The sequence below is a fragment of the Pleurodeles waltl genome, chromosome 12 (assembly GCF_031143425.1).
Source record: "Pleurodeles waltl isolate 20211129_DDA chromosome 12, aPleWal1.hap1.20221129, whole genome shotgun sequence".
NCBI lineage: Eukaryota > Metazoa > Chordata > Amphibia > Caudata > Salamandridae > Pleurodeles > Pleurodeles waltl.
The window spans coordinates 690,898,414-690,916,109 of record NC_090451.1 but is presented as its reverse complement, the minus strand read 5'-3'; the positions used below and the strand labels follow the sequence as shown (position 1 = coordinate 690,916,109).

At 52.8% G+C, this 17,696-nt stretch overlaps 1 protein-coding gene across 6 annotated transcripts in view; it reads right to left on the bottom strand.

Moving 5' to 3' along the window:
* DLG4 (discs large MAGUK scaffold protein 4) overlaps positions 1-17,696 on the bottom strand; it is a 584,369-nt gene that overhangs the window by 161,903 nt on the left and 404,770 nt on the right. Inside the window, exon 1 of one of the 6 annotated variants that reach the window (XM_069215537.1) lies at positions 10,274-11,188. The exons of the other annotated variants lie outside the window; for them this stretch is intronic. Coding sequence (XP_069071638.1) covers positions 10,274-10,363 — 90 coding nt within the window. The 5' untranslated portion in view covers positions 10,364-11,188. Of the gene's footprint in view, positions 1-10,273; positions 11,189-17,696 lie in introns of those variants that run through there. 6 annotated transcript variants of the gene reach the window in all.

Here is a 17,696-nt window from a genome sequence, read left to right as displayed (position 1 = left end):
GCCTCAGACAAGACGAGCTTCATAACCGGATTCCCAGTAATCTAATCAGGTCACTTCTCGGTAGATCACCCCACCTGGCCGCAGAGAGGAGGTCGCCTCTACTCACCTCGCAAGAGATCAACTGGATCGACGGAGCACTCCCCACAGTTCCCCCCGGGGCAGCCGTACAGCTCCTTATCCAGGGGCTCAGGTGAGGGCACTCGCTGCAGCTCAGGTGAGGGCACTCCCTGCAGCTCAGACGAGGGCACTCCCTGCAGCTCAGACGAGGGCACTCCCTGCAGCTCAGACGAGGGCACTCCCTGCAGCTCAGACGAGGGCACTCCCTGCAGCTCAGACGAGGGTACTCCCTGCAGCTCTCACCAAGGCGGGGTACAGCTCCTTCTACATGGGCTCAGGCGAGGGGGTTCGCCGCAGGGCTGTGAGGGCACTCCCCGCAGTTCAGTGAATGAGAATATCCCCCGCAGCACATTGAACACTGAATAGTAAATGAGAATATTAATTGAAAAGAACAGAGACCTCGGTGGAATGTGGATAACATTTTTTAATAACACCATTAAGTTCGAATCAAGTTGAATGAACGCATTTGAAAGGAATACATTAGTAAAGCCAAGACTTGAATTGGGACGTGAAAAGGTGAGAAACAAGGCGATGCCCCAAAACTCACCAGCTTGTGCCCACGTTGTCAAGCAGCAGCGGTGGGGCGGGTGCGCTCCTCTCGAAATATACCCCCCCCCCCCAGCCGTATAATTAGGCCCTCCCCTGTCACATAATTCAAGTGACCATGTCTGTAATATAGACGAATTGACTCCAATTTCCCTTCACTCGCTCATTAAAACGATGAAGTCAGATTTCTAATCTGAATTTTGTCCTAAATGTGTTTCTCTCTTCTAGGTATAGAACTGATCTCGGGCCAGGCCAGCCCAGCCCTGCACCTCGTACAGGGCAGTCACATTAATTTAAAGGGGCCCTGACACCAGGGTCGTCCTCCAGCACACACAGAGGCAATCACAGTAATTTAAAAGGGCCCTGACCAGGCCAGCCCTGCAGCCCACACAGGGACAGTCACAATTTAAAGGGGCCCTGACACCAGGCCAGTGACAAAGCTCTGGTAAGTGGCTTCCAAGACTGACATTTCACTCCATGATTCTGCAGTCTGCGCACACACCTTCTGCCTCAGTCTTGCCGGCCGCTTCCTCCCGAGGGGTTTAGCAGAACCCGTTAATAAAACACATCAGCCCCCTCCTGCCTCAGGGCAGACACTGCCCTCCCGGTTCCGGCAGACAGGCCATCATCCTCCACTTCTGGCAGGGGCCCAGAGTAACACCCTCTGGGATGAGAGATTACTGACCGAGTAATGACGGCACGAGGTGAGAGGCCCCGGGGCCACTGCCCTGACCAGGAGGCGGGCGGCAGGGGCTGGGAACTGCCCACTTCCAAGCCCGCAGAAGAGAGCCGGGGGTGCTGAGGTGTGTCCATCTGATTAGGAAGGTTGTGGACAGTGGGGAGAACAACACCTGTTACAGAGGGCAGTGGCCAGCACAGCACACCTGCTGCAGAGGCGAGCACCACACACCTGCTGCAGAGTGCAGTGGACAGCACCACACACCTGCTGCAGAGGGCAGTGACGAGCACCACACACCCGCTGCAGAGGGCAGTGGCCAGCACCACACACCCGCTGCAGAGGGCAGTGGCCAGCACCACACACCTGTTGCAGAGGGCAGTGGCGAGCACCACACACCTGCTGCAGAGGGCAGAGGCGAGCACCACACACACCTGTGGCAGAGGCGAGCACCACACACCTGTTGCAGAGGTCAGTTTCGAGCATCACACACACACACCAGCTGCAGAGGGCAGTGCCCAGCACCACACACCCGCCGCAGAGGGCCGCGAGCCTGTGCGGTGTCCATCCGTACTCACACAGGGTGCCGTGCACACACAGCTCTTCCAATGCGGCTCATTCCCGGCACTTCACTAGCAGGCGCTGCGCCAGTGTAGGATCACGAGTAAAATGCTGCCAGGCACCTCGATCCTGCCCGCCAGGGCCCATCACCCGGCCGGTCTCTGCCTGGGCTCGTCTCAGGCCCCGCTGCACCGGAACTGCAGACAACAGAACAGGTGTGTGTTCGTAAAGTGCAGGAACACTCCTGGGAGTGTCCGGGCGCTGAATAACCGAGGGTTATTTACTCAGCTCTGGTACACATTTCGTCAACCACTGGAGGGTGAAAGGCTGAGCTCCAAGCCTGTGAGGCTGTGGCAAACAAATCCGTTAAGTGGCTACATTAATCCACTGAACCACAAATCTCTAACTGCACCCCAAAAACTGCAACGTGGCACCCCTTGTTATAGAAATGAGTCGCACACACAACTCTGTCAATGCACCTCTCTCTCTAGACTGCAGAGCTCCTGCTCTCTCACTGAGACTACACACATCTCTGTGAATGCACCTCTCACTAAGCCAGCAGGGACCTCTTCTCAGTGAGAGCCCTGAACGGCTGTCAATGCACCTCTCTCTGGGCCTGAAGAGACCCACGTGCAGCTCTGTCAATGCACCTCTCTCTAGGCCTGAAGAGACCCACGTGCAGCTCTGTCAATGCACCTCTCTCTAGGCCTGAAGAGACCCACGTGCAGCTCTGTCAATGCACCTCTCTCTGGGCCTGAAGAGACCCACGTGCAGCTCTGTCAATGCACCTCTCTCTGGGCCTGAAGAGACCCACGTGCAGCTCTGTCAATGCACCTCTCTCTGGGCCTGAAGAGACCCACGCGCAGCTACGTCAATGCACCTCTCTCTAGGCCTGAAGAGACCCACGTGCAGCTCTGTCAATGCACCTCTCTCTAGGCCTGAAGAGACCCACGTGCAGCTCTGTCAATGCACCTCTCCAGACCTGCGTAGCCTCTGTTATCTCGGTGAGAACCACGCACAGCTACGACAATGCACCTCTCTGGACCTGCAGAGCCCCTGCTCTCAGTGAGACCAGCTTCCTAGCCCGAGCTGAACTGGGCCAACGGTGTCAACCTGGGCCCCAGGACCTCCAGAGACTTAGTCCACTTTGAGTTTGCCCACTGTGGACTTCACAACAGCGTCCGCAGTCTGTTTCTGTAGAACTCCTACAACCACGAGTGACCAGGAGAGAAAGACCCAAACGTCAGGAAAACCTCTGCACCTGTCTGCCCCGGACCTAGGGGAAGAGAACCACGGACGTCCCCACATCTCCCAGCCTCGTGAGACATGAGCCCACTTGTTGGCTTGGTCAGACTGGACCTCCAGTCCATGCCTGCAGAATGTTTCTGCAAGACGCCCTGCAACCACCAGCATAGGACCCAACACGTGGCATGTGACAAAACAGTTAAAATCCCAACAGAACGGTTTCCCATTAAAGTAAAAGGGACACCAGACGCCATTACACAACTCTGCACCTGGATGCCACAGAGCCTCCCGAGGTGACCTGTTGGTGTGGCCTTGGACACTGTCCCATACTCAGCTTAAGTCCTGGAGAACAGTCCCGTAAGTTGTTTCTTTCTGAAGAAATTGTACTGTGTCCACTTTAAAATACTGTAAAAATTCCTATCTCCAAAAGATTTTGGTATCAAAGTTTACACAAAAGTATGTGTGTGTGTGTGTGTTTTTTTTAATAAGTAGGTGTCAGATTTTTTTCATTGAGCTTGTAGCTCACAGGAGGAGTGTGTGCCAAACATGCGATTCAAATCATAATGTTTAGACCTGTTCCTCTGGCTCCCAGTAAAGACTCAGTGGGGGTTCCCCAGATTCCAGTAATGACTCAGTGTATCCCCGGATTACAATAAGGATTCAGCACGGAGTCCCCAGGTTCCAGTAATGATAAAGTGATGGTTAAGAACCACTGAACTAGGGCTTTCAACCAGCCTCAGGACACAAGGGTTAAGGCGGTCGTCTGAGATAACATCCGATTAACTAAGCCTTATTAGGAAGGCTGGGATGATCTATTTAATAAAAGTACCTTAAAAAGACTAACATAGGTTGTATAGTATTAACATTCAGACAGACCTTTGACCTGTAGCTATGTGTGAATGTTCATCCAGCCACCGCACCCACCCACCCACCAGCCCTCTCAACCTTTGCAAGCCAACCAGACACTGCTCAAGATATGAGACGAGTTTCAGTCCTCAGGGCTTTTACGGGGTGTGTAGAGGGGGTGGGTGGTGGAGGGGTGTCTGTAGAAATGAGAGGGGGGGAGCAGGAGTGGGGGATGAGTTCTCGAGCATCCGTTGAAAGGATCTAAAAATCTCTGTAAGAGGAGGGGGACCTTCACCCTTCTTTTATATTCTTGTACAATTTTTGGTGGGAAATAAGCAACATTTTAAGCAATGCTGAGGTCAAAAATATGTCTCTTTTTCCCTAAACTGATGTAGAGAGAGGGGCGACACCTTGGTGTGAGAGAAGTGGTATGCCACATAAATTCACGTGCACCATGAAACGGGAGGTGCAAATCAGTCGCGACCTGGAGGAGGTTGTAAATAAAAAATAAAGAAAAATACAAACACTTTCCTCCTTCGCCGTGCACTGCTCCTCTGTCCCTCATCGATCTGCGGCCAATCATGACTCTGCCCAAAGCAGCGTCATGATTGTCTGGGAGCGCCCAGTCAGGGAGCTCCCAGACAGACTGGGAGCTTGTGCAGGCTCTCTCAAGCCCAACAACTTTGTTGCCAGGCTGGAGAGATGCGCATGTGTGTATGGCCGGCCCAAGACAACGCTCCTCCGCCCCAATAGAGGAGCTGCCCCTGGTGCAAATGCTGGAGAGTGAGGTCAGAGAAGCCTATTGTAGCGCTGCACCGACAGAGGAAAAACGTAGCACTTCATTGGCGGATGCAAGCCCAGATCGGACAAATAAGGGTACCTTTGCCTGTCCATGCTGCCAACCCTACTACATTGATAGGCGACAAATTTGTGGTTTAATCACTGCTTAGTTGGGGAAGTGGAGGGGGGAGAGTAAGCGCCACGGCCCACTGCAGGAGGCCACTGCAGCTTACATCACCGCTTGCCCTGGCAGCGTGGCCAACGGCAGTACCAATACAGCTAGTAACCATCACACTCTTACAAGTGTGACAATTCAGACTATTCCAGGCCTCTAACAGTATAAGAATGGCTTGGTTGGCAGGTATGTGTCCTTTTTAATGTATATTGAATTATTAAACAACTATTGTGCTAATTTGTAAATCAGATAGAGAGTGCCACCATGAGGCAGACTGTCATAAGTGTTGGTGTGGACAAATAAGTATTCGCACCGAGCACTGTAAACCACTGGGACAAATTAAGCACTTGGTTCAACCCTTCAGCGTCCAAATATAGACCAATTAGAAGAAGTGCCATAAGAGGTAACAACTAAACAACTACAGTAATGTAGCAGGACGTGTAAGACTCCTTTGAACTCCTCCACACTGGGCTCTACCCCACAAACACGAGAACAAGCACAATAAGTCCTCCAGCAGCCAAAAACTTTGCTTCGTACCCCAACATCCACAGACCCCTCTAGCAACCAACCTTCCTCTGCACCATTCCAGAAGATACTGGTCCTCATCAGAGTTGGTCTTTGTAGAGGAAGCCTCTTGGGCGAAACCAAATCTGTAACCACCACCCCCCCCCCCCCCCCCCCCCCACTTGTCCTCTTTTATAGTCTATGTTTTTAAAATGTGTGATGAGTAGGAGGAAGATGAGGAGGGCAAGATTAAAGAGCGCCGTGAAGAAATAAAAAAAAACTAACAGCCGACAAGGGTGCCAGCAGCCTCTGGGAAAAAGTATTAAAACACATATTTCATTGGGTCACAGTCACAAGGAGAGGGATGCAGGGAGCTCTATCACCCTCTGGAGGTCAGCAGCACGCACATGTACAGAAGAGCCCTGGCCCTCATCACCACAACACATCTGAGTCCTCTTGCAAGCGCATTTTCTTCAGCGCAGCAAACTTGAGACCTCTTCCAGCACCCCAATATCTACAATATCTGCCAACCAGGCTTCCCCTGGCACCCCATCACCTCAGGCCCGCACCAGTAAGCGCAGTCTTCGACATTCCAGCATCTCTAGTACTCCTGATACAACTAGGATTCAATCAGTAACCCAACCTCCTCAGCATCCCTCTCACCCTATCCACACCCGCTTTCCACCATCACCAACCTAACTCCTCTCACATCTGCCAATCCACTAACATGTCCGAACACATTTTCCTCTTTCTCGCTCCCATCAAGACCCATCAAGACCCATCTAAACATCTCTTCCTGTCCCCACAAGCCCCTTCTATAGTCCCAGCTTTTCTCAGCTCTACTTCCTGACCCTCAGTCCACACCATGTTTAGTTTGGTGTTTTTCCATTCCATCTCTGCTCCTCAACACTCCTAACTGCCACCAGGAGCCTAATATTTATAGAAAGAAAAAAAAACAAGTTAGTAAGTGGAGGAGCCCTCAAGGTTTTGCAGGTTCTTTTAGAGCCCTGCTTGCTTTCTTCCTTTGTCACTATTTTCCAAGCCACTTTCTTTCACTTCTCTGCAGTTCTCGCTCGTGGTCAAATTTGGAAGATGAAAATGAAGTTCTGGCACCTAAAAATGAGTGCTGATGGGCCCCACCTGTAACCACAGACACAAATTAAGCACTGTTCCACCTCCTGATCCTGGTCCACCCTCCTCTGTCTTCCGGGTTGTCAGAACTCGAGCTACAGGGGCCTGGGAAACCTGAGGGCTCTATCCCTTTCAACCCCAGGAACTGGCTTTCAACCTTTATCTAAGCCCCAACTATTCACGTACACCTAACTCTTCTTCCAGCTTTCCCCTCCCATCTCTGGCGCTGCACCCTGCTCTTCCCCTTCCACCCCTAGCGCCCCCCCAGCTCATTCCCTCCATCTCTGTCCCCCACCCAGCTCATCCCCTCTATCCCTAGCCCCCTTAACATCCATAGCCCCCGTTCCAGCTCATCCCTTGCATCCCTAGCCCCCCTCCAGCCCTAGCCTTCCTTCTAGCTCATCCCTAGTCTCCCTTAAAGCTCATCCATAGCCCCCCTCCAGCCCTAGTCATCCTTCCAGCTCATCCCTAGCCCTGCTTCCAGCTCATCCCTAGCAACCCTCCCAGCTGTTCCCTAGGTCCCCCTTCCAGCTCATCCCCTCCATCCCTAGCCCTGCTTCAAGCTCCTCCCTTTCCATCCTTAGCCCCCTTCCAGCTCATCCCCTCCATCCCTAGCCCTGCTTCAAGCTCCTCCCTTTCCATCCTTAGCCCCCTTCCAGCTCATCCCATCCAGCCCTAGCCCCCTTCCAGCTTAACCCCTCCAGCCGACCCCTTCCTGCTCATCCCTTCCAGCCCTAGCCCCCTTCCAGCTCATCCTTTACAGCCCTGGCCCCCTTTAAGCTCACCCCTAGCCCCGCTTCCAGCTCATCCCTAGCCTCGCTTCCAACTCATCCCTAGCAACCCTCCCAGCTCATCCCTAGTACCCCTTCCAGCTCATCCCTTGTACCCCTTCTAGCTCTTCCCCTTCCATTCCTAGCTCTGTTTCCAGCTTATTCCCTTCCTGCTCATCCCTAGCATCCCTTCCAGCTCTTCCCTTTCCAACCCTATCCCTGCTTCCAGCTCTTCCCTTACATCCCTAGCCCGCTCTCCCCTTTCCATCCCAATACCCTTTCAGCTCATCCCTTCCACCTCTAGACCCCCACCTTCCAGCTCATCCCTTTCATCGCTAGCACCACTCCCAGCTCATCCCCAAGCCCCTTCCAGCTCTTCCCTTTCCATCCCTAGCCCCCCTTGAAGCTCATCCCTAGCCTCCCTTCCAGCTCACCCTATCCCCACTTCCAGCTCTTCCCCTTCCATCCCCAGCCCCGCTTCCAGCTCTTCCCCTTCTATCCCTAGCCCCGATTCCAACTCTTCCTCTTCCATCCATAGCCCCGCTTCCAACTATTCCCCTTCCATCCCTAGCCCCGCTTCCAGCTCATCCCCTCTATCCCTAGCCACACTTACCCATCCATAGCCCCAGTTCAAGCTCATCCCTTCCATCCCTAGCCCCCTTCAGCCCTAGTCATCCTTCCAGCTCATCCCTAGCCCCGCTTCCAGCTCCTCTCCTTCCATCCCTAGCCCCGCTTCCAGCTCTTCCCCTTCCATCCCTAGCCCCGCTTCCAGCTCCTCCCCTTCCATCCATAGCCCCGCTTCCAGCTCCTTCCCTTCCATCCCTAGCCCCGCTTCCAGCTCCTCCCCTTCCATCCCTAGCCCCGCTTCCAACTCGCCCCCTTCCATCCCTAGCCCGGCTTCCAGCTCCTCCCTAGTCCCGCTTCCAGCTCCTCCCCTTCCATCCCTAGCCCGGCTTCCAACTCTTCCCCTTCCATCCCTAGCCCCGCTTCCACCTCTTCCCCTTCCATCCCTAGCCCCGCTTCCAACTCTTCCCCTTCCATCCCTAGCCCCGCTTCCAGCTCATCCCCTCTATCCCTAGCCCCACTTACCCATCCATAGCGCCAGTTCCAGCTCATCCCTTACATCCCTAGCCCCCTTCAGCCCTAGTCATCCTTCCAGCTCATCCCTAGCCCCGCTTCCAGCTCCTCTCCTTCCATCCCTAGCCCCGCTTCCAGCTCTTCCCCTTCCATCCCTAGCCCCGCTTCCAGCTCCTCCCCTTCCATCCCTAGCCCCGCTTCCAGCTCCTCCCCTTCCATCCCTAGCCCTGCTTCCAACTCGTCCCCTTCCATCCCTAGCCCCGCTTCCAGCTCCTCCCTAGTCCCGCTTCCAGCTCCTCCCTAGTCCCGCTTCCAGCTCCTCCCCTTCCATCACTAGCCCGGCTTCCAACTCTTCCCCTTCCATCCCTAGCCCCGCTTCCAACTCTTCCCCTTCCATCCCTAGCCCCGCTTCCAGCTCATCCCCTCTATCCCTAGCCCCACTTACATAGCGCCAGTTCCAGCTCATCCCTTACATCCCTAGCCCCCTTCAGCCGTAGTCATCCTACCAGCTCTTCCCTTTCCATCCCTAGCCCCCTTGAAGCTCATCCCTAGCCTCCCTTCCAGCTTATCCCTATCCCCACTTCCAGCTCTTCCACTTCCATCCCTAGCCCCGCTTCCAGCTCTTCCCCTTCCATCCCTAGCCCGCTTCCAGCTCTTCCCCTTCCATCCGTAGCCCCGCTTCCAGCTCTTCCCCTTCCATCCCTAGCCCCGCTTCCAGCTCTTCCCCTTCCATCCCTACCCCCTTCCAAGCTCATACCTTCCAACTCAACCCTAGCCTCCCTTTAAGCTCATCCCTATCCCCACTTCCAGCTCTTCCCCTTCCAGCCTGAGCCCCAATTCCCGCTGTTCCCATCCCTAGTTCCTCCACAAATTTCCTTCCTGATTCCCAGCTTTAACATGCTCCCTAGGCCCCCACCTTTTCACTGGCACCCCAGTTCTTTCGTACTTACCCACCCCCATGTCCTCTCGGCCACCAACTCTTCCACATGCTCCCCACCCAATCCAGCTCTTTTCAAAGCAGTTCTCCTATCCCACACTTCTTCCTCCTAGTTCTCAGTTCTTCCCTCGGTGCCCTTTTCCCTTCTACCCAGCTCTTTCCCCAGGACTTTCACGAGTCTCTAAATCCTACACCTCCCCCCACCTCTTCTGCATGTATTTATCATACTTTTCAGCTCTTCCTCCTATGTCCTTACTATCCCCTCCACCCCAGCTCTTCTTTCCAACCTCTTACTATCCCCTCCACCCCAGCTCTTCCTCCTATGTCCTTACCTTCCCCTCCAACCCAGCTCTTCCCCCAACTCCTTACCATCCTCTCCACATCAGCTCTTCCCCCTAATTCCTTACCATCCCCTCCCCTCCACCCCAACTCTTACTCCCAACTCCTTACCATCCCCTCCACCCCAGCTCTTCCTCCCAACACCTCACCATCCCCTCCACCCCAGCTCCTCCATCTACTTACGCCCTTTCTCCTTTTGAAAACTCTTTCGCCAGAATTTCATACTCTTCCCCATGCTCCTAAATCTTCCCCTTTCCTTCAGAATTCCCCATGCACCCCAGCACCCGACCCGGAGCTGCTTCTAGTCCCTGACTGCCCTCCTCCACTTCTTTCCTTCGGACCCCCTGGCTCCTCTCCCTGCCCCACAGAAGTGCCCCCTGTTGCCCCTGCACCCCCTTCCTCCCAGGACTGTCTCATGTCTCCTACTTTTCTTCTGCGCTTCCGGGTCCCCAGCTCTCCATCTGCCCCTGGCCACACACCACTGCTCTGCGCCCCAATCTCCCCCCTGGGTCCCCCGCTTTCTTCCTCGCGGGTTCTCCCGGCCGCTCCTCGTTCCGCCCCCCCTTTACCGCTTGCTGGTGGCGCTCCTTCTTCGCCTTGCGCACGTTGTCGATGAAGCGTCTCCCCATCTTCTTGGCGTACCACACGGACACGAACATCGCCGAGGGTCCCCGGCGGAGCGCAGGGGCCGGTGTGCGTCCGTCACAGCAGCGCCCTGTCCCGGTGCATCTCTCCCTGCGGCAGTCCTGCAGCAATCCCCGGCTTCGCGGCGCTGTCCGGCACCGAGGGGGGTTTCAGTGCGCCTTCCCTCTTCTCCTGCGCCTCCGCGAGCCTCACTGCGCCTCGAGGCTGGAGGGGTACGGCAGGGTTTGCTGCATTCAGACACCCACGAGAGGAGGGCGGGGGGGGGCAGTGTCCCCGCCGACAGGCAAGATGGGGTTCAGGGGGAGGGAGGAGGGCTCGGAACTTTCCAGGCGGAGAACAACAAGGGATGCGCAGAGGCTTTCAACAGGGCGCCCCTGCCCCGGGTCTAACAGCTGTGGGTCTGCTCTATGCCCACGGCCCTGGCTTTACGGCACCCCGAAAGATGGACGGACCCCGCCCGGGGAGGACCTGGTGCTCGGGTATCCGCGCAGGGGGCGCATCCGCGGGCCCGCGGTTACGCGCAGATCCCCGCAGCAGGCGCGCAGCGCACCGAGCTGTCTGGCCGGAGTCCGAGCCCGTGACCCGCTCCGCGGCCGGAGCAGCGCCCACAGGGCAGGCTCAGGGGCATCGGCCGGGGGGCGGCCCCTCCCCGGCGGTGAGAAGAGGGGTGGCCGTCAGAGGGAGGGCGCAGCTCCGGTCCCCGGCACCGTGCCTTCAGAGGGGATGCAGGGATGCAGGGATGGGAGGAGGATGCTGCCCCGTGGTCCCCGGGATGAGACTGGTGCCTGGATCTCCGCCCGCCCCCGTGTTACACACAAACATCACCACCCCGCGGTCTCGCCGTGCTCACACGTCCACAGCGCCCCCTGCCGGATGCACTGCCCCCCGGTGCCAGCGGGGAACAAAGGGGGCGACGATCAGCCCCCTTCCCGGAAAAGCACTCCGGGGTAAGAATCGTAGCTTTCTTTGGAGTGCAATTTATTGAAGCACTGACAGGCATTCATCCATCCATCCATCCTCCGGCAGGGGACGTGATGACTCAAGCCAGCAGTGGGTTCTCGGGGTGAGGGTTAGAGCGAGTGCTGTTGTTCGGAATGGGATGTTAGGAGGTGACTGGATTGTCCGCACCTCTAGGGGTCTTTCCATTAAAAATATGTAGGACCACAAGTCCCAGAATGCAAAGCGAAATGAGCACTGCGCAGAGAGGCTCAAGCCCAACATGGGAAAAAACACCCCCTCTCGTTCCACTCCCTCCTCTTTGCCACCCCCCCCCCCCACCTCTGTACAGTGGTGAGCCCCCACAGGGCGGCCCACGCGGGGTCCTGTTCAGCAATCACCTCTGGGGGCCCTCTCTCACACAGGGCCACGTCCACAGCGCCCAGAAGGAAGGGACTGGACTCAAAGCACTCCCACAGATGACGAGTATTGTCGTGGTGCTGGGTTTAACCTATGTTATAATATACGCTGTATTATGTTCCCATCCAGTTATATTATTGTTTGACATGGAAGAGTAGCTTACAGAATGATACAATCTTCTGCCAGGATATGTCAATGCCATGAGCTGCTATTTTACACACTTACGTCACCTGTCCTAGAGGGAGTCGTTTTAGCGTACAATGTGCCAGGCTGTCATTTTAAGACCTGCAGTAGTCATAGTCAGGACCTAGTTTCTATAGAAAAAGTTGTTTTTTTATTTGCCTATATCTTTGGTGCCACTTGATGAGTCTTCAAAAAATTTCCAAAAGAACTTGGACAGTCACATAAGCTGCTGTCTGGGAAGATTTGAGGTGATCTGTCAAGCGGGAGCCGAGATAAAGGAGGGGTCAAAATTAGAGCATTTCCAGTGTTAATAGGACATTCTGACCAGCCATAGCGCCAAAACCACTGGATGGAATTACACCACATTTGGCAGAAAGGTAGCTCTTGGTCCAGGAAGACCCTTTTATGTTGTTTGGTGTAAATCCGTTCAGCAGTGTTTGAGATATTAAAGAAAATCCAAATTTCTATATATAGGGCTGCAAAGGATCCAATCCCTCCGGATCTCCTGCAGAGATTTGAATGGCTGCCAACACTTCAGCAAGAAAGTGTTGGCGGCCAAGAAATATGTAAACAATAAGAAAACGGGTCAGGGTGGGGACACCCTCACCCCTAGCTCTAATGGCGCTGCCCCTGTTGCGCTGGGGACCACCACCTTCCCGGGCTTTCATGTAATTTTATGGTCTCAGAAGTGTTAAATAAAACTGTGCATTTTTAGGTGTTCCACTCAAGTACTTGGCTGCAATAATGGAATCTCTAATAAATGGCTTTTGATTAAGACCGCCTTGTAGGTCCTTTTGATACTCAGATGCCCAGGTGGGTTTGGTACAGGAGGTGAAGGCGCGGGCTCTATTTCACGATGACCGGATTGCAGTGTAGCGATGCTGCACTGTGCTACCTAAGGGCTGCACTATATCATGCTTAGGTATGCCATATCACTCCCTAGCGCTATCTCCGGGATATCCTGGGCTGTACTACGCACCATACCGCACTAAGTGACATCATACTATACGCTATGACATGTTAATGCTACACTGGGTGAAAGCACCAGGCTGTGCTATGTTTATGTGAACTCACTGCTGCATTATGGCAGGGTGTGTTGTACCTTACCATTGTGGTGCACTCCACGGCACAGCACGCTGTGTCCTGCCACGCAATGCTGAGCTCCGCATACTACACAGCAAGATGTGCAAAGGTCCCCCTGCGTTGCACCCCGCGCTCTATGGTAGGCTCGCGATGCACTGCCGTGCTGTGCCAGGCTATGTTCTGCCGTGCTGTGCCAGGCTATGTTCTGCCATGCCATTTGGTGTGGTGTAATACTGTGCCCGACCCTTCTGGGCCACGAAGGATTCCAACCTCAGCAGGCTATGCCACGATGTGCGGTGCTCAGCCTTGGGGTACCAGGCGCTGCTACACCTTGGAATGCCATGTCTCAATATACTAGACCCCTTGAGATGAGAAAGCTGCAGGAGGTGACCCCGTGCTGCACTATATTGTAATTACAGCGCACTGCTGTGCTACGTCAGGCTGTGTCACACCGTATCGTAGCGCTATACAATGTTATATTACACTATACACCGTGATATGCTGAGGCGCTAGGAGGTGACCCCGTGCTGCGCTATGTTGTCATTGCAGCGCACTGCTGTGCCACGTCAGGCTGTGTCACACCGTGTCGTAGCGCTATACCATGTTATATTACACTATACACCGGGATATGCCGAGGCGCTAGGAGGTGACCCCGTGCTGCACTATATTGTAATTGCAGCGCACTGCTGTGCCACGTCAGGCTGTGTCACACCGTGCTACGCCAGACCGCGCTCCACTACGCTCTGTAATGCTGTGCAGTGCCAGGCCGGGCCCTGAAGCACTCCTGCCCTCGGCTCAGCCGCCACTGCAGTACACTGCCTCCGAGGTACACAAAGCGCTGGGAGTCCGGGGGCGGACCCACGTAGAAAGGCGCTATTTCCAGGTCCACTCCCACGCACAGACTGCACAGGAAGACGCACGCACGGGGCTTCCCACGCACACGAACCACGCACTCACCCAGGCACCTGCAGAAGCAGCGGAAAGAAACACTGAGTGACGCACTCTAAGCCAGACCCCCGCACACAAAACCATCAGCCAGACATGCACACTACACCCTCAGCCACACACACACACAACACCCTAACCCCCACACCTCACACCAACCCACACACAGTACACCCTCAGCCAGACATACACACTACACCCTCAGCCACCCACACACACTACACTCTAACCCCCACACACCACACACTAACCCACACCAGTACACCCTCAGCCAGACATACACACTACACCCTAACCCCCACACACCACACCCTAACCCACACACACACCCTAAACCACACACACAGTACACCCTCAGCCTGACACACACACTAAACCCTCAGCCAGACACACACACACACAAAACCCTCAGCCAGACACACACAAAACCCTCAGCCAGACACACACACACACACACTAAACCCTCAGCCAGACACACATACACTAAACCCTCAGCCATACACACACAATATACTCTCAGCCAGACACACACAACACTCAGCAGACACACACACATCTACCCCCTCCTCAGTATGGCAAAACACACACTTCACCCTCAGCTAAACACATGCAGAGAAAACACACACACACGTGGAGAAATGCAAAGACAAACGCATTTTAAAACACCCTCGTCCAACACACTCAGCAGGGCACCTGCAGGCAACCGAACAAAACACTTACTGGCTGCACTCACATGCTCGCACAAACACACCCATGCAATACACTCCAGTCGGCACTGTCGACACAACATACCAGAATACACAGTTTTACACACACATACACACACACACTCTTCACACGAATAGACATACACTTAGTTACACGTACGAACGCAGACAAAATACACAACCACATGTGTTCACAGATATACACAATAACGTGTAAGCGCATACGAGTAAACATAAACAGGGACAGATGCAGAGACAAAACAAACACAACTCCCCTGTCTGAATTATCAATAGACAAATCACATTTGCATACCCAGAAATAAATGACACACACCTCCTCAGGGACACTGGGAAACACAGCAAGCATACAAAGAAACACACGCTCGCCCTCAGACACTCTTGCAAACAAGCACACCAGCTTTACACAACCAGGGGACTCTGACTCCAGGTCGCACTTCTGGCCCTCGTCTTCTCCCCCCGAACCATTGCGGTCAGACCTTTCATTGCAGCTGGTGCTCAGGAAGTGATCCAACTTTACAACTCACAGATCTGGGGAAATTGAAGCCCAGAAGATGGTGACGAAGGGCCTGTATGACACACGTGGGCACAGCAAAATACAAGCAATGCAATAGGCCTCACATTTGCCTGAGTTAGAGCTATTGGCATTATAAATTCGTAACAGGATTTTTCTTCCCACATACATTGGTAAACCCGGCCTCATAATTTTGTCTTTTCCTGCCATATAATTCCAGTGGCCCTGCATATATCTAAAGCACTTCTTTTTACCTTCTTCCTTTATCTACAGCAAAAAATGAAAACATTGCTATTTGGCATCCTAATTTAACTCTGACATGCTAATTCCAATAGAGAACCACTTTCACTACCCCACCATAGTTGTTACTGGCTGGCTAATACAGTTAACCCCCCCCCCCCCCCCCCCCAAAAAAAACACACACACAAGATAGCCACAGACGAGTAATGAAAGAAATAAACTAGAAGGGTCAGCAAAACATATCAAGATTGCTCAGAAAGTCATAGTGTAATAAGGATGCTAGGTTGGCGTGATTCATGGTTATAATTGCAAGAAGGAGAGATTAATACAACATATACAATTATCATGTAAACTCCATAAAAACATTTATCAGAAATACACTTTTGGCATTAGACTGTAATGCTCAGAACAGCCCCTAGAGGACAACACAATGAAAATAGCATTTGTAAGAAACAGGGCAATTTAACCCGATAGTTAGCACTTGAGGGCATAACCACATAAAAGAGGACGTTAGAAAGTAAAGAACTGTAACCATATTTTTAGCACCTAGATTGCATAGCGCATTACACAATTTTAAGGCTAGCAGGCCTACTGCAATGAAATTACAAACAAGGCCTTTAAAACAAAAGTTACAACCATAAGAGCTTAAAAAGCCACTGAATGGTGGGACGGGGCTATTATTTAGGGGCCCCCACTTACCTAGTGTGGGGACCCAGAGATAATGTAGACAGAAAGAGCACGTTGTGGTGAATGTTTTGAAGGTGGTTTCATCTAGGACTACCACAGGCTGAGTTATGAGCAAAAATGTTTTGTAAAATTAATGCCCTACAAACCGTTATAGGGTGTGCCGTGAATATTGTGCTATGATGACATGTTGACTGTCACGTAACCCTATAGTTAGCTCTAGAGGGCATAACCACAGTAATAGAAAATGGCAGAAAGCAATGCAGTGTAACCATTTATTTAGCCCCAAGAGGGTGTAGCGCCTTACACATTTTCTGAGCTAACAGGCCTACTGCAATGATACTACTAACAAGGCCCTTAAAACACAAACTACTCCCATCTGAAAAACAAAAGTTCCAGCCATGAGAGAGCTTAGACAGACACTGAATGGTGGTAAGGGTTATTATTTTGGGATCCCCCAAGAACGTAGTGCGGGGTCCCAGAGATGTGTAGAAAGAGCACATTGTTGTTAACATTTTGGTGGTGGTCGATTGTCCTAGGACAACCACAGGCTGAGTTATGAGCTAAAATGTTTTCTAAACTTAATGGCCTGCAAAGCATTATGGGCTAGTTTCCACAGTGCAATGAATATTGTAGTATCAGCTCTCTCACTGTGTTGGTAGAGCCGCTGTGAGGATTTCACTGTTTTTTAAGGTAAAGCATTTATCAATTACAAGTGTTTTTGTTTATTTATCAATTACAAATGGTTTTGTGAAAGCTTTGGAGCGTGAAGGAGAGAGACAAAAGAAAAAAAATTGTTTGCCCACGCTGAAGTATATCAGCAATAGTGCAATAATCCCTGTAACAGGGTCAGTCTACAAGGCAGTAACAAAACCACGCCAAGGGGGCACTTACCAATGACATCAAGGGATCATTCAAAGGCAAGCCCATGAACGAGTGAAAGTGATGGGCGTGAGATGTGCATGGTTAAAAGCCCACAGAATAATTTCAACAGGTCGAAAAGCAATTGTGCGCTCAACCTAATGAAAGCACGTATAGCTTCACCTTGCGCCCCCGATGACTGATTTGTTTCCAACACTAAGCTTCACTGTACTCCACCGAAGCATATCAAACAATTACAACAAGAAACCTCATCTCACTCCACCAACAGCCTTCATCCAAAGACACAAGCTACACGTAGCACCTATGTCAAGCTTCATCCTACTCCAACAACCTTCATCCAATAGCACAAGCTTCACACAACAGATGTGTCCAACTTCCTCTAACTACACCAACAACCTTCATCCAATGACACAAGTTACGCCCAGCAGCTATGTCCAACTTCATTCAACTCCACCAACAGCCTTCATCCAACGACACAAGCTTCAACCAGAGCTATGTCCAACGTCATTGCATCAACAACCTTCATCCAATGACCCAAGCTTCAATCAGAGTTATGTCAAACTTCACCTAACTCCACCAACAGCCTTCATCTAGTGACACACGATTCAATCAGCAGCTATGTCCAACTCCATCTAACTCCCCCAACAACCTTCCTCCAATGACACAAGCTTCAATCAGAGTTATGTCAAACTTCCTCATCACTCCAGCAACCTTTATCCAGTGACACAAGCTTCC